This window comes from Momordica charantia (genome assembly GCF_013281855.1).
Source record: "Momordica charantia cultivar OHB3-1 chromosome 9 unlocalized genomic scaffold, Mcharantia_2.0 BLBB01000009.1, whole genome shotgun sequence".
NCBI classification, from domain to species: Eukaryota; Viridiplantae; Streptophyta; class Magnoliopsida; order Cucurbitales; family Cucurbitaceae; genus Momordica; species Momordica charantia.
Genome location: NW_028275167.1, coordinates 2,849,416 through 2,867,269, shown reverse-complemented (window position 1 = coordinate 2,867,269; position 17,854 = coordinate 2,849,416). Strand labels below are relative to the sequence as shown.

The 17,854-nt window shown below is 34.7% G+C and overlaps 1 protein-coding gene and 1 long non-coding RNA gene across 3 annotated transcripts; both read right to left on the bottom strand.

Moving 5' to 3' along the window:
* Positions 1-2,052: 2,052 nt before the first annotated feature.
* On the bottom strand, positions 2,053-8,939 carry LOC111015619 (uncharacterized). Of its 2 annotated transcripts, XR_002602064.2 has the most exons (3): positions 8,198-8,920; positions 3,941-4,134; positions 2,053-2,089 (listed from the first exon to the last, which is right to left on the bottom strand). It is a non-coding gene; the product is annotated as an uncharacterized LOC111015619 (long non-coding RNA). The 2 variants fall into 2 exon arrangements; XR_015787425.1 differs by having other exon boundaries at positions 2,053-4,134; positions 8,198-8,939.
* Positions 8,940-14,909: 5,970 nt separating this feature from the next.
* LOC148208839 (gibberellin 3-beta-dioxygenase 2-like) lies at positions 14,910-17,376 on the bottom strand. Its single transcript, XM_088118053.1, has 2 exons — positions 16,154-17,376; positions 14,910-15,968 (listed from the first exon to the last, which is right to left on the bottom strand). Exons 1-2 carry the CDS (start codon positions 16,642-16,644, stop codon positions 15,338-15,340), a joined length of 1,122 nt encoding a protein of 373 aa, XP_087974179.1. The 5' UTR covers positions 16,645-17,376; the 3' UTR covers positions 14,910-15,337.
* Positions 17,377-17,854: the final 478 nt, after the last annotated feature.

The following is a 17,854-nucleotide window of genomic DNA, read 5'->3' as shown; positions in this document are numbered from 1 at the left end:
AATCAAATTCCAAAGTACAAATCAAAAAACATCTTGGTCATGTTTTTGATGTATGATCAAATATAGCCATAAAATGTTTAGTTTTACACCATCCAATGGTCGTTCTCTTTGTTTCTAAATTTAGGAATTCATTTTTGTGAAAGGTTGGTGTTGACGATGGGCACTCCCCACTACAAAACAACCAAAGGGGCAAAAAAAAAAAAAAATCCGTACTTGAAAAAGGCAAACAAAATGAAAATTCTTCAAAAATGGCTTCATAAAGTAAAATTAAAAGCATGAACCTATATATCCTATATTCATGAATATATAAGATCATGAATGGTTACATTAATGTATCCAATTTATTAAATTAAATTCGTGATCTATGATTCGATTGAATTATGATGATGCGTTAATTAATTAATAAAATAGAGAGCAAATAAATAAATTTGAGAATAGTAAAATTAGTTGAAAGTACTATTTAAACAGTTATTATAATAATATATGTTGTTTGTAGTGGTTGGTATTGGAACACAATTTCGCTTAGCCCTTTTAAAGGGAAAAAGAATGTCAACGAAATGATGTTAATATAATCACTACAATGATAATTAATAATTAGAGATTGACAATCATTTGATTAATCTCAAATCTAATAGCCAACACCCAGCGGCAGACCCCAAAAAAAAGGCCTTTTTTGGGGGGGTTTTTTTCAAAAGCATGCAAATTTGGGGTCAATATCTCTCTTTTCAGCCAATGAATAGATAAAGATTGATTTGAGAGGGAATAAATGGAAAGGAAAAAAGAAAAGAAAAAGAGGGGTTGGGAAAACCCATTAGAATATTTATAGATTATGTCAATAATCACCAAAATCAATAGCATAGGGCAATTAGAAAAGACAATTGATTTCCAATTTCCCACTTGTTTTCCAACTATAAGAAAAACAATGACTACCACTTCTTTGCCCCCAACCCCTTTTCCCCCTTTGTCAAACCTTTCTTCTTTCATTCAAATTAGCTCATCATTAATTACCCATTTTAACTTTAAACATTTTATTCTGATGTGTAAATTTGGCGTGGAAGGACTAAATTCGAACTAGAATAAAATAAATTTGACGAAACTTGTAAAATAGAAATATTATACATTAGTGATTCCAATATATTTTTACAATCAGGTTTTTGAGAAGCATAGCTAGAAGTAATAATTTTTTCAGCGTACATTGATTATGAGCTAGTCTTTTCTCTTTATTTATAGAAGGAAACTCACTCAAATAGATAAAAGATAATTCAAATTGTACAGTTCAATGGAACCCTAAAAAGGATTTACAGAGCGAAGGAATAGACCAATGAATTGGTCGACCTATTTTTTCCTTTAAGACTTCTCCCTCATATACTTAACAATAATAAAATCAACCCTTTAATTTTTTTTTCTTTTTAAGAAAGAAACCACTTCATTCCAGACTCAAGAAGAAGTATGCGAGAGACATACATACAAAAGAAGAGGTTATATAAAAACATTCCAGTTAAGTGAAATAGTACTTGGAAATGTCATAATTCAAAAGAAGCTAGAGGCTATATAAAAGTACTTCAGTTAAGCGAAATGGTACGTGAAAATGTCATAATTACAAATTACAAAAAAGATGTGATTTAGAGAACTAGGTTGAGGCCAAAACTTTAATATCTCCCCGAAGGCGAGCACGAGGATGGGAGTTGTCCGAGAAATGTTGGTTATTTCTCTCCGGCCGACATTATAGAGATGGGTTAAAATCAACGCTTTAATCTATCCTTTCAATGGGATGCACAAAATCAAAAGGCATTGCCTCTTCCCCCTTTTATTAATTTTTATTTTAAAAGATTTCTTTACTCCCAACCAATCACATGACAATAGCAGCAAATACATATAAAACCAATTAGTGACAGAGGGGAAACCCTAAGAGAGACTCAAGATTAAAAAAATGAGAAGCATGAGGACAAAAGTAGAAGCATGGCTTTGATGGCAAATTTCTGTCCTTTTACATTAAATATTTTTAATATTAACCATCTTTATCTCATATTGATTCATGAGGCTTCTTTTTCATCATCATCATCTTCTTCTTTTTTCCTCGAGTCCCTGACTATATAAACACACCCAAAACATTAAAATATACATATACATTAGTTAATTATCAAAATAAATGAATAGAGAATTAAGAAAAGGAATAATTGTGGCATGCATGGCTGACAAGAATGTGACAATATTTTTTACTATTTTGAAATTTAGGGGTTTTGTTTGTAAAACCATGGGAATATTGAAAGGGCAGAGCTGAGATAGCTTCCAAATGTGTTTGTCTGCCAAAGTAGATTTACCAATGCATATTATAAAAAGAAAATATATATTTTGGGGGTGTGTTTTATTTGAAATTCCAAATGTTATCATCATTGGCAAACTTGTTTTGATGTTCTCTAGGATTGCGTTTTTGTTGTGTCTCTATTTTCTAGCTCCATCTAACTCTAATGCAAACAAGGAGAGGGACAGCCGATATCTTGATGTGGTGAGAGGGCAAAGACCACCTAGATTTTCTCGAATGGAATTTCAAGTCAGAAAATTAGATAAGAGTATGTTTGCATGCATTGAATCCAGCCTTTGCCCATTTAATTATCTCCCTCAATGAATCTACTGCCTCATTATAATTCTTTATATATCCTCACATCATGGAAGAGACTAGAGATCACAGAGAGAGAGAGAGTCTGATATTTTTGGGAGTTCCCAAAATTAATTGAAATGGATAGATATATATGATGGATTCAGAGAAAGACCTAAAATGGCTATACTGAAATCAATGTTCAATGGTTACCATCATTATTATATATCTGCTGCATTTAGCAGTGGGTTGATAAAATGTGCAACAAATGAGTTGCACATCAGTTAGGAAAGAGAGTGATTCATGGTATATAGACAAGAATAATTGTCTCTATTGGTATGAGACTTTTTGGGTGAAACCAAAATCAAAGCTGCGAGAGTTTGAGAGTACCGTTGTCCTTAATATTTAGCTACATTCTTTGGAATATTTTGCTGGAGGGAAACAACTGCATTTTCATGGAAGCTGTTGATCTCCAGACCAATAGCTCATATAGTCTTCTGTTAGGGATAACGGACCCTCTACATTTCCAAAATTGATATGATATTTTTTGCTTTGAGTAGAACTTCCACGACTTTACTTTTGGTGGGTCTCATACTAATATACTTATATACTTATTTTTCTTCCTATTTAGCCCAGGTGAGATTTTGGCCGATTTTCAACCCTTTCTCAAATACATTCTCACATACATATTATTATCAAATGCTCTGGGCTAGAGCATTTCATTTCATTTCTTTGCAATCATTTTTATTCATTATTGTTTCAATGAAACAGTCTTCAAATAAAAGGTGCAGCACGTTCGATTCCCCTAATTTTTTCTACTGGGTCAAGAATTTGTAATTTTAATTTTCTCAGTAGAAGGTATATATATATGCAATTATTGATGTAGCAGACAGAGCATGTGGAGATCAGAAAACTGCATTCAATAATATCATATCCTTTATAATATAATATTACATAGTGTTGCTTCTGATACTTTTTTCTTTCTACTTCGTTTTCCTTACTAGATTTTTTAGGATAAAAATAAACTTTGATTAATATAAAAAATAAACAAACAGCATCTTATGTTGTGGATTGATATATCTCAACTGGTTTTGTTTCTCACAATTTATTATTATTTTTTTGGGATAAAGACATCCAATTTCACTTGTGATCGAACCGTGCATATTGTTCCATGTTTGTTCATCGACATCATTAATGTTGTCTTATTATAAAATTTAAGTCTATAGTTTGTTGAAACCAACTCAAGACTCAGTATATCTGCTTTACCCAAAGGGTTAAAGGTTAGAAACCGGCGTATAAAACCAATTTCTAATTTTGTATTAGGGGGGATTTTGAAAGATTCACCTTGTAAACTTGTGCTGTGAAATAGAAAAGTTTTCTCCCTACAGTGGATGTAGGCCGTGTGCCGAACTACTTTAAAAGATTGTTGTTCTTATTCTCCTTCCCTTTCATTTTCTCTCTTATCTTCATCTGTCTTCTTCGTCTTCTTTGTGAGCACCGCCAAAAGTTGTCTTCTCCCATTTTTTGTTCTGCATGCACTAAAGAGAAGCAAGAGGTGTAGGGTGAGGTAAAATCTCAACAAAATTGGTATCAGAGCCTGCAGAGGAAAAGAAAGTGACAGATTGACAGAAAGAACCAATCTTTCTTTTCAAGAAGATATTCAAGATGGCAGTTGCAAGGTATGAAATCGAAAAGTTTGATGGTAAAGGGGATTTCGAACTTTGGAAAACCAAGATTAAAGCAATTCTTGGGCAACAGAAGCCTCTAAAGCGATTACAGACCCTGCAAAATGGCCCAACACCATGAAAGAGGAAGAAAAGGAAGTTATGCAAGAAATGGCATATGGAACTCTGATATTGAATTTGAGTGATAGCGTTCTAAGGCAGGTTATGGATTTAAAAACAGCCTATGAAATATGGACAAAACTAGATACTCTTTTTTTGTCAAAAGATTTACCGAACAAAGCCTATTTACGGGAAAAATACTTCACGTACAAGATGGATAGCTCTAAAACACTGAGTGAGAACTTAGATGACTTCAAGAAACTCTCATCAGAATTTAATAGTCTTGGAGAAAAGATAGGTGCTGAGAATGAAGCATTTATTCTTCTGAATTCACTACCGGAATCTTATAGAGAAGTAAAAGTTGCTCTAAAGTACGGTAGGGAATCCATAACCACGGATGCGATTATTTCTGCAGTCAAGACAAAGGAGCTAGAATTGCAGGCTGGGAAAAGAGAAAACTCAAATGCAGAGGGACATTTTGTAAAAGGAAAATTCAAGAACAATGGAAAAGATCAAAAGAATCAGTACGAAGATAGAGGAAAAATCAGACCGGTAAAGTGTAACTTTTGTCATAAAATAGGCCACTTGAAGAAGGACTGTTATTTCTTCAAGAAGAAACAAAACACAAAGCAAAAGAAAGGGAATTCAGCGGAAGCCTCAGTGGGTGAAAACTCTATCACATACTCAGATGTACTTGCAGCCACTAATCAGTGTGGACAAGGGGAAACCTCTCAAGAAAAACATGACTGGGTATTAGACTCTGGGTGCTCATATCACATGACTCCATCAAAAGCGTGGTTTCGCTCCTACAAGGAATGAGATGAAGGTCTTGTTTACATGGGAAATAACAATGTATGCAAGGTTGTGGGAATAGGCACGGTTTCTTTGAGATTGAAAGATGGTTCCACGAAAATCTTACAAAATGTAAGGCATGTACCCGGCTTAAAGAGAAATTTAATCTCGTTGGGAATGTTAGATTCAAACGGCTGTAAATACAGTGGGCAAGATGGTACTCTAGAGGTATCAAAAGATTCCAGAATGGTGCTTGTTGGAGAAAAGATCAATGGTCTTTTTGTTGTTAAAGATGTTGAAAAATTTAGCACAGCTTTAGTCTCTACAAATGGGGAACTAACCAGTGGAGATTTATGGCACAAAAGATTGTCACATATAAGCAGCAAGGGTCTGAGTGAACTAACTAAACAAGGAATATTACCTAAAGAAGCTTGCGAAAATTTAAACTTTTGTGAATTTTGTGTTGTAGGCAAGAGAACCCGACAAAGCTTCAACAAGTCTGACAATGTAACAAAGGGAATCCTTGATTACGTTCACTCAGACCTATGGGGTCCAGCATAGAGTCCATCCTTAAATGGATCAAGGTATTTTCTTTCTATTGTTGATGATTTTTCTACGAAGACTTGGGTGTACTTTCTTAAAGACTGGAAGAAACAAGTTGAGAAACAAACTTCAAAATCAGTAAGATACCTAAGGACTGACAATGGTTTAGAATTCTGTAATGAAGATTTTAACTCTTACTGTAAAGAACATGGAATTAGTCGTCATAAAACAATAAGGTACACACCCCAACAGAATGGGGTTGCAGAAAGATTAAACAGAACAATAATGGAACGAGTTAGATGCTTGCTACTTGATGCTAAACTTCCTGAAAAGTTCTGGGCAGAAGCCACTGCATATGCTGTCCATACTATCAACAGGAGTCCTCACACAGCAAATAACTTTGTGACCCCAGAAGAGAAATGGACCAAACAGCCACCCAAACTTGATGTTTTGAAAGTTTTTGGTTCTGTGGGCTATGTACACGTAAGTCAAGGAAAACTAAAGCCTCGTGCAATAAAATGCATGTTCTTGGGTTTTACTGAAGGTGTAAAAGGATTTAGACTTTGGCAACCTATCGAAAAAAGATGCATTAACAGCAGAGATGTAATCTTTAGAGAAAATGAAATGTTCATGAGTTGTGAATCTCAATCGGAAGATATCCCACAGAAATCCAAAGCTATAATTGAGGTGGAGACAATAAAAGAATCTGGAAATGAAATTCAGAATCAGCAACCTATACCAGAAGATATAGAATCTGATGGGGGAGAAGATGAGACCCAAGAAGATACATATCAAGAACCTCCAAACTTGGAGGGCTATTCACTTGCCAGAGATAGACAACGAAGACAAACAAAGAGACCTATTAGATATGCTGATGCAGACTGCATAGCAATGGCTCTAAATACAGCTCATGATTTGAATATAAAAGAGCCACAAAATTTTGAGGAGGCAATTAACTGTGAAAAGGCTGAGAAGTGGATATGTGCTATGAATGAAGAGATGTCTTCTCTTGAATTAAATAAGACATGGACGCTAGTCCCATTACCAGAAGACAGAAAACCAATAGCATCTAAATGGATCTACAAATACAAAGAGGGCATCCCAAATGTACAATTGCCAAGATATAAAGCTAGGCTAGTCGCCAAAGGCTTTTCTCAAAAAGAAGGAATTGATTATACAGATATTTTCTCTCCCGTCGTTAAACACACATCAATTCGAATGCTTCTTTCTATGGTGATGGAAAAAGACTTAGAGCTGGATCAACTAGATGTTAAAACAGCTTTTTTACACGGTTTCCTTGGTGAGACAATATACATGAAACAACCGGATGGATACAAGGTAAAAGGGGAGGAAAACAAGGTATGTCTTCTAAAAAAATCTCTTTATGGCTTAAAATAGTCACCTAGATGTTGGTATCAACGGTTTGATGAATTCATAACTAAAGTTGGATTCAAAAGAAGTGCTTATGATAGTTGTGTGTATATTAAAACAACTAAAAATAAGCATAATATCTATCTACTTCTATACGTTGATGACATGCTACTTGCTGGTGAGACAAAAGAAGATCTCAGAGAGGTAAAAGAATGTCTTAAATCAGAATTTTATATGAAGGATCTAGGGGAATCAAGGAGGATACTCGGAATGGAGATTAACAGAAACAGAGGAAAAGGAACATTGAACATCAGTCAAATTTCGTACTCCAAGAAAATTCTACAGAAGTTCAATATGGAAACTGCCAAGATTGTAAAAACTCCCTTAGCACAGCATTTCAAGCTATCTATAGCTAACTCACCAGAAGAAACAGATGTAGAACATCAAAACTACATGGAGAAAGTCCCCTACTCAAATGTAGTTGGTAGCTTAATGTACCTTATGGTGTGTACCAGACCCGATCTATCATATGCTGCCAGTTTGGTCAGTAGATACATGTCTAACCCAGGTAAAAGGCACTGGGAAGCTGCCAAATGGGTGCTGAGATACCTTAAAGGAACTGAAAACAGGGGATTAACATACAGAGTCTCAAACGAAAAAACAGCAAAGCTTTATGGATTTGTAGACTCAGATTATGCAGGAGACTTAGACAAACAAAGATCATTAACTGGATACTTATTCCTAGTCGGATCTAATATAGTAAGCTGGAAGGTCTCACTTCAATCTGTAGTGGCTCTGTCCACCACAGAGGCCGAGTTTATCGCTCTATCAGAAGCAGTAAAGGAGGCTCTATGGCTAAAGGGCTTGCTAAAGGAATATGGTCGTGATCAAGAGACAGTGGTGATACATTGTGACAATCAAAGCACAATTTATTTGTCTAAGAATCAACAATTCCTCAATAGAACAAAACATATAGATGTGAAATACCATTTCATCCGAGAACAAATCGAAAAACAGCAAATCAAGGTGGAGAAAGTTCCAGACATGCTCACAAAACCAGTCAATCAACAAAAATTTGAACACTGTCTAAGATTTATTGGAATGCATGTACCTGAAAAGGGGTAGATCTTCCTCAGAAAGGGAGATTTTTTCTTCGCTTGCAGTATGTTTCAAGGTAGAGTTTTATAGTTTGTTGAAACCAACTCAAGACTCAGTATATCTAGGCTTTACCCAAAGGGTTAAAGGTTAGAAACCGGTGTATAAAACCAATTTCTAATTTTGTATTAGGGGGGATTTTGAAAGATTCACCTTGTAAACTTGTGCTGTGAAATAGAAAAGTTTTCTCCCTACAGTGGATGTAGGTCGTGTGCCGAACCACTTTAAAAGATTGTTGTTCTTATTCTCCTTCCCTTTCATTTTCTCTCTTATCTTCATCTGTCTTCTTCGTCTTCTTTGTGAGCACCGCCAGAAGTTGTCTTCTCCCATTTTTTGTTCTGCATGCACTAAAGAGAAGCAAGAGGTGTAGGGTGAGGTAAAATCTTAACAAAGTCTATTAAAAATCCCACCTTAAAAGTCTTAAAGGGATGGTTTGGACTTCAAGAATTATCTCCGAGATCTTCGGTTCAAGTCACATGAAATGCAACTCCACTAAACAATGACCCATTTCGTATGTAGCCAAAGGGCCGCTGATTTTGAGATGAAATAACCTATTTATATTATAAATTTTTGACAAGATGTACTTTTGGACTCTGATATCATATATATTAAATATTCATAGAGTCCGTAATGGTATCAGTTTTGTTGGGCTAGGTAATGGCTGCAACTACCCTAGTTTGTTTGGTTTAGGAATCCATCTGTACATCAAAGAGAACTGCAGACATATATATTTGGTTGGATTATTAATGAAGCAACAAAATTTTTTACACGTTACATATATGTATGATATGAATTTTTTTCTCAGTCAAACAATTGTGGAAGTGAAGGATCAAACCATCAATTTTAGAGACGATAATAGTTGTCCCATTAACTCAACTACATTCATCTATGCTTGGATTTGCGTGATATATGTTTGTTTGGATGTGATGTTTCTCTCATATAGTAGAAAAGAAATGTATTTTTTGTTTGACTGGTCTTCTTCTAGATGCCCCTTCATAAAAGTTTTTTTTTTTGGCATGACTCAGCAATTTGGCCAGCTCTAGTTAACTTCCAAAGTGGGTATGTGCCCTATTGGCTTCTTTTTTGAGGATATTGGAATCTCAAGAAAGGGCCACATCAAGAAACCAACTCATCATCTTATTATATGGCTTCTTGCATATTGAAGGGAAACTTTGGGTTCCTCATATCTATATGCTTTAATTTGTCTTTTTTTCTCCCCAAAATTTTGCTGCCACACACCCTAGATGATATACCACACACACAAAATCTTTTCCATTATTCTATGCTTTGTCGATATAATAATGATACATGGTTGAAATTGATCCCTTCTCTACTATAAATCATCACTAGATCTAAAACGCTTAAACGGTATGATATTTATGACGGGTAGCGAAAGTTTTCACCATAGTTACAAATATGACAATTTCTTTTAGATTTTGTAAATTATTTGAATTCTTATTTTGAGATTTTTTTGTTATTCCAATTTTATTTTCAGATCTATAAGTTATAACTGATATATTTTGATGTACTCTAGCTAGATTTATCAGCTATAACTGATGTACGTTGATGTACTTTATACTAGGTATATTAGAGTTGATATATGCCGTGTCGGGTGATTGAAATCCTCCAAGGTCAACTGAACAGACGGACAATCCGCAGAAAATGCTAAGCAAAGCTACTGGCCTGAAGTGGGGTTGATCCGTAATATCAACTAACTGCCTTTATGACTAATATCATAATTTGACTTGTGAATTTCATTGATGTACTCCATACTAAGAGCAAGATATACTCTATGGGCGGGCCTCCATGTATAAGTTAGTGATATATATATTTAAAAACTAGGAAAGACTAGAAAGACATTGTAATATAATTCGAACATATATACCGAGTATATACTCGTACATTAAAAGACTATAACTAATATATACCTAATATGTAGTGCATCTAGGTATATCAATTACTGATATATCCAATGAATGAAGTATACCAATGGATATATGAAGGTAAGTTATATATTTAGAATAAAGTATTAAAGTCGTAATGTACTTAATACATCAAGGTACATAAAGAAGCGATAAAAAGAGAAAAATGAAACAGAATTAGGTAGAATAAAAAAGAAATTGGTCTAAACTATTTGGGTTGGGCCCCGTGCGTTGGGCTGAATGATTTGACAGTAGACTTTTTCTTAATTGTGCATGATTTGGACCTTTAAATTTAGCTATTTTTGCATAAAATTCAAAGATGGTTGCTATTTTTACAATTTTCTATTAACTTTTTTGCTACTTTTGCAAACTATAGTGATATTTTCCTTCCATCTAAAGTTCAAGTCAATTATATTGAACTCACAACCATGAAATCATGAAATTAAAAACAACATATTATAATAACAAAATTCAATCATTCCTCTTGTTTTGATATACGTGCTAAAAGTACCACAAACCCAAAACTTTAAACAATAAGATTATCCTACCAAGTGTATATATATCAAAGAAGCATACTTTTTAGTACTTTTAACAATAAAAAAATTCACACCCACAATTAAATTAATCATTAAGCATTGTAGAATGGCATCTTGAAAGAATTTGAACCAATAAACATTAGAGATTTGGGAGTTTTAGGCCAACCCACCATTAATAATTTAATGATAATAACTTTAACTAATTAAATTAGTTTTTGTACATTGTGTACACTATATATTTGTGTGTGTGTGTATATATATATATATGAGAATGATGACAAGGAAGAGTTTTGGCAAGAAATGGAAGGAAGTAGACAGAGAAAAAAACAAAGTGTGAAACTCTAAAACAATGGTATATGACATTTAAACAGTTTTTGGAGGAGAAAGACAATGTGGATTGGCATGTGTCATGTCCTTTTAGAAGATAAAGCAAACCATTAATTTTTGTATTCTACCGCAGTGTTTTATTCCTACAATAAATCTCATTCACTTCTTTTCTAATGGATGCAAAGCTAGCTGCCACTTATATTTATGTGGGGGGTTTTTTTTTTCCTTATTTATCCCCTAGCTATTTGATTCTTAACTATCAACTCTTTGATTTTTGCCATTGTTGTTTACAATGTGTTTGATGGATAGATATATGGTTGTATTGATTTTAATGTGTCATATGGCCCAATGGTTGTGGTCGTTGAGAATAGATCGGAAGATTAAATGATCGTAACTTACGTTAGTTTTAAGCTTTGAGATCTAAAAGAGTGATTTATTGTTTTCCTTTTTAGGTATTACAATGCAAGTAGGAATTCGGACCTCTAACTTTTGAGGGAGAAAATATTGAGAATATATTGAAAAAATTAAAATTTTCACGGTCAATAATTGACTTAAGTTAAAAGATTAAATTTTTCACGGCGAATAATTCGCTTAAGTTTTTTTTTAGTCTTTGTAGCATTCTAATAAACGGTGTTAGAATGGTAAGTTTGAGTTTAAGTATTTCATATTTATAGTTTGTATGTTGGATATTGGGTTAATATGTGAGTCTACCGTGTATGAAAATAAACCTATAGAATATGTTGAAAAAATTAAATTTACCCTGATACTCATTTAAAAGTTTTTGGAGGGATAAAAAACCAAATGGAAAGATTCAATGGGATAACTGCTAATTATAATCTTAGCCTTCTTTTGTAATTATAATATTGTAATCATTTCACTTCATTGGAGAGCTTAGATTCATTAAAGGAGTAGTATTTCTAATTTCCTAAAAAAAAAATTGCTAAAGCACTAATTCCTATGGACAAAAGATCATTATTTGAACCTTTGTTCCCTGAAAATAAAGCATCATAACATCAAGAATTTGGAAGAGAAAAAAATTGTTCAAATGTTATAAAAAGAATCAATGAAATTTATAAGAAAATATAACTTTCATTCATTTCTTTGATAAGACATGTCAAACAAACTTACATAGGCAAGAACCAAGCAAAAGCCAAGAGGCAACCTTTTTTCCAACAACAAGACACTTCTCACAAGTCAAATCCTTAATAAAATCTCTACCTATTCTTCATAAATTCTAGTTCAAATAGCTCAAAAGTGACACATTGAGCTTCACTTTTGATATAATTAAGGTTTTATTTCATTGTAATTATTCATTATTAGCTTTATTACCTTAAGGGGGGAAAAGATCATTTTTATTTGGCTTAATGGATAGATTTTAACTGGAAAATTAAGTTACAATAAATTCAACTAACAAAACACTTATATTTAAGGTTTAAAAATGTTTAAATCGTGCTAACTAGAAACACCCGAACCTAACCAAAGCATAAACTCAAACATGTGTTCACGCTCGAACTTAAAATATAATGCATAAGTCCAATCAAAAAGTATCTGATGCAACAACAAGGATCAGTATTTAGTATTCAAAAAAATAGTTTCATCCCACAAGAATAATGAAGATAGCTAGTCACAAATCTGATAAAAATAATTTTTAAAAGTTTGAAATATTGTTCTAGTCTAGCTTCATTTTAATTCATTTATTTTGAAAGTATATGAATTAAAATGAACAAAATTTAAAATTTAAAATTACGGAGATCAAAGTAAACCAAAGTCAAAAGTATATTAATCAAAATAGTATTCGAACTATCCATCTATTTTCAAATGTTGAAAGTTTGTTCCTCACTTTTTCTAAAATTATTTAAAATATATATTTTAGAATTATATTTATCCTATGGAATCCAATTGAATGAAACTTTTCATAGATTTCCTCGAGATAAGCAAAAAGAGGTTAATTCCACAAACTTCCAAACTAAAATAAGTTTTATCTTTTCAAGAATAAACAACCGCTGCAATTCTGAGAATTGTTTCTCTCACCTCCTCCCTTTGCTTCTCTCTCCTCTTCTTTGATTATTCTTCTCATCTGCATCCATTTTTTCAGCATGCAGAACAGCTACATTAAAAAATGGGCTTTAGGTTTCGACAAGTGTAAGGAAAAAAAAAGAAAAAGTTTCATGCAAGAGAGAAACGACAAGACAACCTTATCAAAAGTTAAACAAGTGCAATGAACAATAGCATGAGAGTTACATGCAAGAGAACAAGACAACACTGTCAAAAGTGAATGTTTCACTTTTGCATGCAGTTTGAAAATTTATGGTTAAAATTGATTCGTTGAACTAAAGATTAATGTTGAGGTAAAAAAAACCCTTTTCTTAGTTATTTATTGGAAACAACTCGTCTAAACGTCGATAAAAAATGATTGGATTACTTAATCAGTTTATAATAGTGTCATTGATATGAGATCAGAGCTTAGAAAACTCAAACGAGAACCGTCTAAAAATGGGATTTGACCAAAATATTGATGAACCCAAAAAATACCATCTCGAGGGGTATGTTATCCCACATTGAAAACATAAGGACCTAACAATGGTTTGTAATAATTAGGGACTATTCATCTTCTTGCCAATTCAATAAATTTATAACAAAAATGCTTCGACACATGTAACACTCCTTTGACCCGATGATAGGGGAGCCGGTGACTGAAGCCTTAGTGAACGGTGGCCGTGACTATAATAGTCCTAAGGTAGCGAAATTATTTGTCGGGTAAGTTTCGACCCGTACGAAAGACTATCGATCTGGGCATTGTCTCGGAGAGAGGTTTGGTGAACTAGACATGTCTGTGAAGATGCAGACTACCTGTCCTTGAATAGAAAGACTCTATGAAGCTTGAGATTGGCTTTGGGTCTTTCCTGCGTAATTTAGATGGAGGGCGAAGACGACAAGTACAGAGAAGAGACAGCCCTAGCAAAGCAAAAATCCCTTTCAAAATTCAAAGATAAGATCAAAAGAAAAATCCATGCAGAAACACAAGAATCCTGAAACAAAATTTGTAGTTGATTACTTGAGAATGTTAGCACATGCAATGGTGGAATCCAAACCCAATAACACACACACAAGTCAAGTTGTATAATTTTGTAGGGAATCCAGATAAAATGAGACAGTAGAAAAGACAAAAAAAAAAGTGTTTGGAGAAGGAAAAAAAAGAAAAAGCTTACATTTTGTTTTGGTTTTCAATATCTGATCCCTTCCCACGAGGGATAGAGATCTTCATTGGGCACATGCAGTACCTGTCTTGTTGTGAATATATGAATAAATTTGATGAATGTGTCACTGTTACCCTTTACTTTTTTCCTCTATATCCACTTACTTAATGCCTAATGTATGGTTCTTCCTCTCTTGAAATTCATGTGTTGTTTGGGCAAATAATGCCAACTTTCAACTTCTTTTTCTGTACCTTTTGATGCATGCAACTCATCTTTTCAACTTCCTATACCTATTTACTCCTTTGTACAATAACAACAACAACAAAGGTCAAACCATGCAAGTTTGTTTGAACAAGTTCTTTCTAGGGTTCACAAAATGGGCCAATCCATGTAGGACACACAAGAAGATGATCTAAAGCCCAATGCTAAGTCCAAAAGTTCTGATCAGACTTACTAAACTGACCCAAGATAAGTTAAACAATCTAATAAAAGTAGTTGTTGTTTTTGAAATTCGATAAAGGTTTCAAGTGTGTTTTTAAGAAGATATTGATGCAATGATCAAGGGTGATTAAACGTTGAAAAGAAGGAATCATGATGTGTCCAATTAATAGTTAACAATATATTATTTTCAAAGATATGCAATTTCGTTACAATGTCCTTTTACATCGAAATGATATTTTTGGAAGTAGGCAAATATTTATATTATTTCATTTAAAGTTTTTTTTTTCCATAGAAGTCTAATCTAAACTTACACAACAAAACAAATAACGACATCACAACTCACACACTCTCTAGATTTGATATTACTTACTACATCCCCACTCTCATATTATTTAACCCTCTATTTAAAAAAAACAACAAAATAAAAGAAAAATTTCCCTAAAACAACACCTACTTCCCTGAGTTGGCTTAATTACATTATATTTATATAGTTAGCCGAAATGGGGAAGTTTTTTTTAGTACAATAACGTCTAGGAGTAGGGATTCAAATTCACAACATTTTAGTCGGTGATATATGTCTTAACCAATTGAGTTATAGTCAGGTTAGTCAAAACGGAGGAAGCTAGCTAACGCTCGATTTATATTTAGGGGATAGGGGAAGGGAGTGGAGGAGCTATTCCACAATGACACTGTTGTTATCATTGACGTCTGATTGGCCAATGAAAGGAGCGGGTAGGCGGATGAAAGAAAGTGTGTCGTTGAAATGCTTCGCCTTGGTTCCGAGGTATTCGGACCAAGTGATTGCGGGGTAGAGAGGGGGCTGGGTTGGACCCAAAAGCTTCTTGAGTGGTGAGATTTCAGCGCTTTCTGGTGGCCCAAATACGTACACAACGGATTGCCGTTTCCGCGTTCGGTTCACGACCGCTTGGTGGAGCACAGCAGGGTACAACCCGTTTGTCATAATGTGGAGCAGGTCTCCCACCTGGACCACCAACCTATCAGGTACCGCCTCTACCGTCACCCACCGGTTCCCCTCCCGTAACACCTGCAACCCTTTAGTATTATTTTGGTACACCACCGTGAGGAGGCTGGTGTCGCTGTGGACCCCGAGACCCATGGCTCGATCTGGATCTGGACATACCGGGTACGAGTTCAACTGGACAACCGAATGGTTCCCTTGGAAATCCCCGTTTAGGTCAGCCCATTTCACGTCCTCCCAGGTTATCCCTAGTTCCCCCAAGGCCAGCCAAATCAGTCTCTTACATAGACTCTTCATCTCCCGCTCATATTCTTCTATCATATCACTGCAAAAAAAAAATACTCCAAATAAATTATAAATATACCTATTTATTGCGTTTCCATTTTAATACCAAAACAACCATATCTTCCTTTTATGGAGCCATAGCCTAAGAATATTGTTGTTAAAACAAATATAACTCAACTAATTAAGACATAAGTAGTTTACATGAAGAGTGGGATTAATTAGTACCAGTATTTGGTGTAGTCATTGGGCCAAAATTGGCGGAAATGGTCGAGAGGGGAGCCGGCGATGGTGAAGCCTTCAGACCACATACGTTTGGGGAAGAAGGAGGAGATGCGAACAAGGCCATAGCCAGTGACACCATCGGGGGAGCGAGCAGCCTTGAGTTTTTTATCAGGCGGGAGGGAGAAGAGAGAGTTCGCGGCAGAATCGATGCGGTCGAGGAGAGAGCTGGGGATGCCATGGTTAATGACTTGAAATGCCCCCCAGGTGCTGCATGCAGTAGCGACAAGGTGGGCAGCATTAGGAAGAGAAAGGTCAACAAGGGGAACGGTGTCAGAGTTGGAGTCCGGATCGGCGATGAGAGGGAGGTTGGCGGGTTGGACCCATGCATAAGAGTCGGGGAGCTCTTGGGAGGAGTCAAAATCTAGGTTTTTGTGGACGGGGACGTGAACAGGGTGGGATTTAAAGGCATCTGTTAATTTTGTGGTTGTGGCCATTATGATTTGATGATGATCTTTCGGTATGCACAAAATAAAAGATTTCAAAACAGCACAAAAAAAAGGTGGGAAAGTTGTTGTAAAAGAAGTACTTTTTATGGGAAGGGAAAAAACACGTAGGATATGTAATTTGTAAACAGAGAAGATATAATATAAAGTGCAAGAGAATAGAATAGTTGAATAGTATGGAGTGAGTATTTATAGGGGATGATAGAGAAGATGCTGACAACTTGTCCAAACACTCGTGCGCACACGCAAAACAATGAACAATTGGTAGAGAGAGAACGAGAGAATTAGTGAGACAGAGAGGAGAAAAAGACAATACTTTCCTATTGAGTGGCAGCACCAACCGTTTAATTTTTTATAGGTAAGAAGGAGGAATGCGAAAAAATTAATGGTTGGAAAGGAAACTTTTAGTTGTATCTAGCTCGTCAATATAGAAGTATTGTTGTTCAAGAGATAGACTTGCTATCATGATCGAAGAGACACTTTTATTTTTTTTCTAAAAATTAATTTCAGTAAACAAGTTCATGGTTTACAAAAGAATTTTCAGGTAGTCTAATCAATGGAGAAGTATTGTTGGAGCGAGAATTAAAATGAGTGTAGAGGATAAAGAAAATGAGAGGAAGGACAGGGGATGGGTACAATGTGGGTGAGACGACTAATATTTTGTTGGAAGGAGTGGTGGTATTTTTACCGGTATATATTGAGTGGGTATTGGGGAGGGAGAGTTAATGGAGAGGAGACAGAGAAGAAAATGAGGGTGAGCATTTTATATTGGATAATAGAAGAACAAAACAGGAAATAATCATTCTATCCTTCCAAAAACAACTATCTTAACCCAACCACAAAGAGTTTTTTTAATAATAATAATAACAACAAAAGAATGAAGAGGGTAGAAGGAATTACAAGGCATCTCTCACTGAATCAAATGGACTTAATATAATTTCCATCAAACAAACCTGACTCTTTTTCACCCTTTCCTCACGTACTTCTGACTTGTCTTCAAGTAAAAGACCATCTAAATCAAACATATATTCCCCTTCTATCCTTTCAACCTTCTCCCTCTCTTCATCCTATACCATATTCTCTCAAAACTACATACAATGCTCCTCTTTTTATTTTCCTAAACCATATTCTCTCAAAACTACAAGATAATGCTTCTTTTTTTTATTTTGACCAAACTGTACCCTTCCTCTCTTGTATACCA